Source organism: Scyliorhinus torazame, chromosome 12 (genome assembly GCF_047496885.1).
Source record: "Scyliorhinus torazame isolate Kashiwa2021f chromosome 12, sScyTor2.1, whole genome shotgun sequence".
NCBI lineage: Eukaryota > Metazoa > Chordata > Chondrichthyes > Carcharhiniformes > Scyliorhinidae > Scyliorhinus > Scyliorhinus torazame.
This window is the reverse complement of record NC_092718.1, coordinates 68,860,810-68,869,091: the sequence shown is the minus strand read 5'-3', so window position 1 is coordinate 68,869,091 and position 8,282 is coordinate 68,860,810. Positions and strand designations below refer to the sequence as shown.

At 55.9% G+C, this 8,282-nt stretch overlaps 1 protein-coding gene across 1 annotated transcript in view; it reads right to left on the bottom strand.

Moving 5' to 3' along the window:
• Nucleotides 1-1,617: 1,617 nt before the first annotated feature.
• Nucleotides 1,618-8,282, bottom strand: part of nfkbid (nuclear factor of kappa light polypeptide gene enhancer in B-cells inhibitor, delta) — a 31,784-nt gene continuing 25,119 nt past the window's right edge. The window contains exon 7 of the mRNA XM_072468840.1: nt 1,618-4,520. Coding sequence (XP_072324941.1) covers nt 4,455-4,520 — 66 coding nt within the window. The 3' untranslated portion in view covers nt 1,618-4,454. The remainder of the gene's footprint in view (nt 4,521-8,282) is intronic.

Sequence of the window (8,282 nt, the reverse complement as noted above, 5' to 3'; positions counted from 1 at the left end):
AATAATTTCTTAACTTTGATCTCCTAATGACCCCCTCAACTTCTGTCTGGATTTGAACTGGGTTTGCGGAGGGTGAGGGGGTCAGTCAGGGTGTTTCCCTAGAGTTTGGTTTGAGGATAATGACATTTATAATCACTGACAATGAGCTGTTGTTACTCCCTGTGTGAACACCGATGGTTGCTACAACAGCTTTCACAATTTGTAAAGAAGCACAGGCAGCAAAATAAGATAAATAATATTTTATATTAAATTCTAAAATGGTGGCTGAAGAAACAGCAAATAATTCTGATAATAGCAGGCACAATCCAACAGTCCAGGTTAATCAGCTAGTTCCTGAGATCCCAACTTATCTACATTCGTATATCCCATTTCTCAATCTCCTTCGGACAGAGAGCGAGAAAGACCGAGACATACAGAGCAAGACAGGGAGAGAGAGAGACACACACACACACACACGGACAGGGATAGACACGGAGCGAGAGGCACAAAACGAGGCAGAGAGACACAAAGAGAGAGCGACACAGAGAGCGAGGGACAGAGACACACACACACAGGGAGAGACAGAGAGAAATGGAAATAGAGACACAGGGAGATACAGAGAAAGACACACACAAACATACAGATAGAGACTGGGAGAGAGAGACAGAGAGACACACAGTGAGATGGAGAGAGACAGAGAGACAGGGAGAGAGAGAGAGACACACACACAGACAGGGATAGACACGGAGCGAGAGGCACAAAACGAGGCAGAGAGACACAGAGAGAGAGCGACACAGAGAGCGAGGGACAGAGGCACACACACATAGGGAGAGACAGAGAGATGGAAATAGAGACACATGGAGATACAGAGAAAGACACACACACACACAAACATACAGATAGAGACAGGGAGAGAGAACATAAGAACATAAGAACTAGGAGCAGGAGTAGGCCATCTGGCCCCTCGAGCCTGCTCCACCATTCAATGAGATCATGGCTGATCTTTTGTGGACTCAGCTCCACTTTCCGGCCCGAACACCATAACCCTTAATCCCTTTATTCTTCAAAAAACTATCAATCTTTATCTTAAAAACATTTAATGAAGGAGCCTCTACTGCTTCACTGGGCAAGGAATTCCATAGATTCACAACCCTTTGGGTGAAGAAGTTCCTCCTAAACTCAGTCCTAAATCTACTTCCCCTTATTTTGAGGCTATGCCCCCTAGTTCTGCTTTTACCCGCCAGTGGAAACAACCTGCCCGCATCTATCCTATCTATTCCCTTCATAATCTTATATGTTTCTATAAGATCCCCCCTCATCCTTCTAAATTCCAACGAGTACAGTCCCAGTCTACTCAACCTCTCCTCATAATCCAACCCCTTCAGCTCTGGGATTAACCTAGTGAATCTCCTCTGCACACCCTCCAGTGCCAGTACGTCCTTTCTCAAGTAAGGAGACCAAAACTGAACACAATACTCCAGGTGTGGCCTCACTAACACCTTATACAATTGCAGCATAACCTCCCTAGTCTTAAACTCCATCCCTCTAGCAATGAAGGACAAAATTCCATTTGCCTTCTTAATCACCTGTTGCACCTGAAAACCAACTTTCTGCGACTCATGCACTAGCACACCCAGGTCTCTCTGCACAGCAGCATGTTTTAATATTTTATCATTTAAATAATAATCCCTTTTGCTGTTATTCCTACCAAAATGGATAACCTCACATTTGTCAACATTGTATTCCATCTGCCAGACCCTAGCCCATTCACTTAGCCTATCCAAATCCCTCTGCAGACTTCCAGTATCCTCTGCACTTTTTGCTTTACCACTTATCTTAGTGTCGTCTGCAAACTTGGACACATTGCCCTTGGTCCCCAACTCCAAATCACCTATGTAAATTGTGAACAGTTATGGGCCCAACACTAATCCCTGAGGGACACCACTAGCTACTGATTGCCAACCAGAGAAACACCCATTAATCCCCACTCTTTGCTTTCTATTAATTAACCAATCCTCGATCCATGCTACTACTTTCCCCTTTAATGCCATGCATCTTTATCTTATGCAACAACCTTTTGTGTGGCACCTTGTCAAAGGCTTTCTGGAAATCCAGATTTACCACATCCATTGGCTCCCCGTTATCTACCGCACTGTTAATGTCCTCAAAAAATTCCACTAAATTAGTTAGGCACGACCTGCCCTTTATGAACCCATGCTGCGTCTGTCCAATGGGACAATTTCCATCCAGATGCCTCGCTATTTCATCCTTGATGACAGATTCCAGCATCTTCCCTACTACCGAAGTTAAGCTCACTGGCCTATAATTACCCACTTTCTGCCTACCTCCTTTTTTAAACAGTGGTGTCACGTTTGCTAATTTCCAATCCGCTGGGACCACCCCAGAGTCTAGTGAATTTTGGTAAATTATCACTAGTGCATTTGCAATTTCCCTAGCCATCTCTTTTAGCACTCTGGGATGCATTCCACCAGGGCCAGGAGACTTGTCTACCTCTAGCCCCATTAGCTTGCCCATCACTACCTCCTTGGTGATATCAATCCTCTCAAGGTCCTCACCTGTCATAGCCTCATTTCCATCAGTCACTGGCATTTTATTTGTGTCTTCCACTGTGAAGACCGACCCAAAAAAACTGTTCAGTTCCTCAGCCATTTCCTCATCTCCCATTATTAAATCTCCCTTCTCATCCTCTAAAGGACCAATATTTACCTTAGCCACTCTTTTTTGTTTTATGTATTTGTAGAAACTTTTACTATCTGTTTTTATATTCTGAGCAAGTTTACTCTCATAATCTATCTTACTCTTCTTTATAGCTTTTTTAGTAGCTTTCTGTTGCCCCCTAAAGATTTCCCAGTCCTCTAGTCTCCCACTAATCTTTGCCACTTTGTATGTTTGTATGAGAGAGACAGAGAGACACACAGGCAGATCAGAGAGACATATAGGGAGACAGAAAGATGCAGAGAAACCAAGGGACACACAAATAGAGAGTCAGAGTCACAGACAGAGACACAGAGAGAAATAGACAAGAGACGGAAACAGAGAGAGTATACACAAATAGACAGAGAAAGACAGAGACACACAGGCAGCGAAATCCTGAGAGACACATTCACTCATGGGGAGAGACAGAGATGCACAAAAGCACACATACATAATTGAAAATCCAGCAAAGCTCACTGGACAGGATCCCTGGCTGATTTCCCCCCTCTCTCTAACCCAGGGATCACTGGACAGTGTGGATTGTGCTCTGCTGGGGAAGATGTTACTCTGGGGTACTCTGATACAGAGTTCCCAGGGTTGTGGCACTCGCAATGAGGGAGGGGAGTGATGCACCCCCTCCCAAGGCTAACCCCCTCCCCAGCCAGCCCCCACAGGAGGTTCTGAGGCTGAACACACCTCTAGGATGTGGGAGGGGGGGCCCTCTCCCCCGAAAAAGAGGAAGACAGGGAAAGGGTTAACTCCATGAGTGCCGCCTTTAAAATGACTCCGATTTCACAGAAATCAAATGACAGAGACAGTTTGAGAGCAATCTCACTCCCGCCAAATCCTCCCCTCCTCCTGGATCACCTCAGCACGGGGGGGTGGGGGGTCTAAACCGGAATCTGACCTCCCAGTGCTTTCCGGAGGTCAGTTTGCTTTGGGATAGTCAATCAGAGTTCAGATTCCAGGTTTCCGCAACAACGGTTCAAATCCCCGCAGTGCTCCATGTTCACAATATTGCTGAATATTTTCCTATATTCTGCGGAGGAGGAGATTGGGGATGGGGGTGGAGGTGGAAATCTGTCAACTCTCGGGCTACCCCCACCACCCTTCTGTAGGAGGACGATGGTGACCGAGAGGGTCTTGGGCCTCAGTACCGAGCAAAGGGGTGGCGGCCACCCCATCCCAGCCTTCCCGCAACCACGCTCACTCCACGGATGGTTTGTCCTGTCGGACAGGATTTAAAGAGGAAAAATCAAGTTGGAGGGACAAGCAAGAGAGGGAAACAATCCCCTCCGCCCCCCTCCCCGCTTTAAGAGGCTGAAGAAGGAGACTCTGCGATTGGCCTCTGCAATTTCAGGCAGCCACCAGCAGAGTGCAGTCTCGCTCCACCCAGTCAAAGCAGAATCGTCGCCTTAGCTCCCCCCACACCCCGAAATATTCGAGGGGGCTGAATGGATTTTTTCCTTTGCTTCCCACATAATTATTTGTCAATAAATTAAAGGAGTGTTTGGCAGTTCTTTCAATAGAAAGAGAGAAAAACCGAGAGAGAGAGAGAGATAGATAGAGGAGAGAGACAGAGAGAGGGAGAGAGAGAGTAGAGAGTGGGAATGAGAGCAAGCGTGGGGAAAAAAGAGATAAAGACAGATGGAGAGAAGGAAGGAAAGATAGACCGAGTTTCCTCCACATGGGAGTTACGCTGCTTCCACCTGGCGGAGGAATACACAGGGACTGAAAATAGTCCGGGATTTGAATGTGTCCTATGAGGATCCAAATCTGTGATTGGACGAAGAAACGACTCGTCCTCTCTTCAACATCACTTTAATCTGGGGAGAGAGTGAAAATGGACTTAAACCGCCAGATCCTGAGATCAGGAGTGAGGAGACAACATTCCCTGCATCTGACCGTCCCCGCTGAGACCTCCACCAAGATCCCCTCACCGAGACCCCTATCTGAGAAACCCCACTGAGACCCCCTCCCCACCGAGACTCCCGTCCCCTCTGAAACCCCCTATCGAGTCCCCCCTCCCCACAGAGAGCCCCCCACCGGGACACCACAGCAAACACCCCCTCCGAGATCCCCCCACTGAGAACCCTTCCCAACGGAGACTCCCCACGGAGATCCTCCCAAACAGATCCCCTCCACACAGACACCCCCTCTCTCCCAGACCCCTGTTCCAACTGTGACCTGCCCCACTAAATCCCCTCCACACCGAAACCCCCTCTGCATCGAGACTCCCGTTCCCTCTGACACCCCCTCACTGAGTCCCCCCTCCCCACCGAGAATCCCACATCGCGACCACCCTCCCCACTGAGATCCCTCACAGGGACCCCCTCCTCACCGAGAATCCCACATCGAGACCCCCCCACTGAGACCCCACTCCTCACAGAGAATCCGATATCGAGACCCCCGCCAACGAGACCCCACTCCTCACAGAGAGCCCCCACCAGGACTTCCCAACTGAGACCACCTTCCCATCGAGTGCCCCCAACCGAGAACCCCCACCAAACACCCTCCCCGAGATCCCCCCCAACGAGACCCACCTACTGAGACCCACCTACCGAGACCCCCTCCCCACTGAGAGCTACCCATCGTGACTTCCTGACTGAGACCGCCCACCAGGAACCCCGTCCCCACCGATACCCCCACACTGAGATCCCCCCCCACACTGAGATCCCCCCCCCACACTGAGATCCTCCCCCCCGCACTGAGATCCTCCCCCCCGCACTGAGATCCCCCCCACACTGAGATCCCCCCCCCGCACTGAGATCCCCCCCCCGCACTGAGATCGCCCCCCACACTGAGATCCTCCCCCCCGCACTGACATCCCCCCCCACACTGAGATTGCCCCCCCCGCACTGAGATCCTCCCCCCCGCACTGACATCCCCCCCCACACTGAGATCCCCCCCGCACTGAGATCCTCCCCCCCGCACTGACATCCCCCCACACTGAGATCCCCCCCGCACTGAGATCCCCCCTCCCGCACTGAGATCCCCCTCCCGCACTGAGATCCTCCCCCCCGCACTGAGATCCTCCCCCCCGCACTGAGATCCTCCCCCTCCCGCACTGAGATCCCCACTCCCGCACTGAGATCCCCACTCCCGCACTGAGATCCCCACTCCCGCACGCAGATCCCCACTCCCGCACTGAGATCCCCACTCCCGCACTGAGATCCCCACTCCCGCACGCAGATCCCCACTCCCGCACTGAGATCCCCACTCCCGCACGCAGATCCCCACTCCCGCACTGAGATCCCCCTCCCGCACTGAGATCCCCACTCCCGCACGCAGGTCCCCACTCCCGCACGCAGATCCCCACTCCCGCACGCAGATCCCCACTCCCGCACGCAGATCCCCACTCCCGCACGCAGATCCCCACTCCAGCACGCAGATCTCCAGTCCCGCACGCAGGTCCCCACTCCCGCACGCAGATCCCCACTCCCGCACGCAGATCCCCACCGCACTGAGATCCCCACTCCCGCACTGAGATCCCCCTCCCGCACTGAGATCCCCCTCCCGCACTGAGATCCTCCCCCCCGCACTGAGATCCTCCCCCCCGCACTGAGATCCTCCCCACTCCCGCACGCAGATCCCCACTCCCGCACGCAGATCCCCACTCCCGCACTGAGATCCCCCTCCCGCACGCAGATCCCCACTCCCGCACTGAGATCCCCCTCCCGCACTGAGATCCCCAGTCCCGCACGCAGATCCCCACTCCCGCACGCAGATCCCCACTCCCGCACGCAGATCCCCACTCCCGCACGCAGATCCCCACTCCCGCACGCAGATCCCCACTCCCGCACGCAGGTCCCCACTCCCGCACGCAGGTCCCCACTCCCGCACGCAGGTCCCCACTCCCGCACGCAGGTCCCCACTCCCGCACGCAGGTCCCCACTCCCGCACGCAGGTCCCCACTCCCGCACGCAGGTCCCCACTCCCGCACGCAGATCCCCACTCCCGCACGCAGATCCCCACTCCCGCACGCAGATCTCCAGTCCCGCACGCAGGTCCCCACTCCCGCACGCAGATCCCCACTCCCGCACGCAGATCCCCACCGCACTGAGATCCCCACTCCCGCACGCAGATCCCCACCGCACTGAGGTCCCCACTCCCGCACTGAGGTCCCCACTCCCGCACGGAGGTCCCCACTCCCGCACTGAGGTCCCCACTCCCGCACTGAGATCCCCACTCCTGCACAGAGGTCCCCACTCCCGCACAGAGGTCCCCACTCCCGCACAGAGGTCCCCACTCCCGCACGGAGGTCCCCACTCCCGCACGGAGGTCCCCACTCCCGCACGGAGATCCCCACTCCCGCACGGAGATCCCCACTCCCGCACGGAGATCCCCACTCCCGCACGCAGATCGCCACTCCCGCACGCAGATCGCCACTCCCGCACGCAGATCGCCACTCCCGCACGCAGATCGCCACTCCCGCACGCAGATCCCCACACCCGCACGGAGTTCCCCACACCCGCACGTAGTTCCCCACACCCGCACGGAGTTCCCCACTCCCGCACGGAGATCCCCACTCCCGCACGGAGATCCCCACTCCCGCACCGAGAATCCCACATCGCGACCACCCTCCCCACTGAGATCCCTCACAGGGACCCCCTCCTCACCGAGAATCCCACATCGAGACCCCCCCACTGAGACCCCACTCCTCACAGAGAATCCGATATCGAGACCCCCGCCAACGAGACCCCACTCCTCACAGAGAGCCCCCACCAGGACTTCCCAACAGAGACCCCCTTCCCATCGAATGCCCCCAACCGAGAACCCCTACCAAACACCCTCCCCGAGATCCCCCCCAACGAGACCCACCTACTGAGACCCACCTACCGAGACCCCCTCCCCACTGAGAGCTACCCATCGTGACTTCCTGACTGAGACCGCCCACCAGGAACCCCGTCCCCACCGATACCCCCACACTGAGATCCCCCCCCCGCACTGAGATCCCCCCCCCCGCACTGAGATCCTCCCCCCCGCACTGAGATCCTCCCCCACCCGCACTGAGATTCCCACTCCCGCACTGAGATCGCACCCCCCCGCACTGAGATCGCATCCCCACTCCCGCTCGCAGGTCCCCACTCCCGCTCGCAGGTCCCCACTCCCGCTCGCAGGTCCCCACTCCCGCTCGCAGGTCCCCACTCCCGCTCGCAGGTCCCCACTCCCGCACGCAGGTCCCCACTCCCGCACGCAGGTCCCCACTCCCGCACGCAGGTCCCCACTCCCGCACGCAGGTCCCCACTCCCGCACGCAGGTCCCCACTCCCGCACGCAGGTCCCCACTCCCGCACGCAGGTCCCCACTCCCGCACGCAGATCGCCACTCCCGCACGCAGATCGCCACTCCCGCACGCAGATCGCCACTCCCGCACGCAGATCGCCACTCCCGCACGGAGATCCCCACTCCCGCACGGAGATCCCCACTCCCGCACGGAGATCCCCACTCCCGCACCGAGAATCCCACATCGCGACCACCCTCCCCACTGAGATCCCTCACAGGGACCCCCTCCTCACCGAGAATCCCACATCGAGACCCCCCCACTGAGACCCCACTCCTCACAGAGAATCCGATATCGAGACCCCC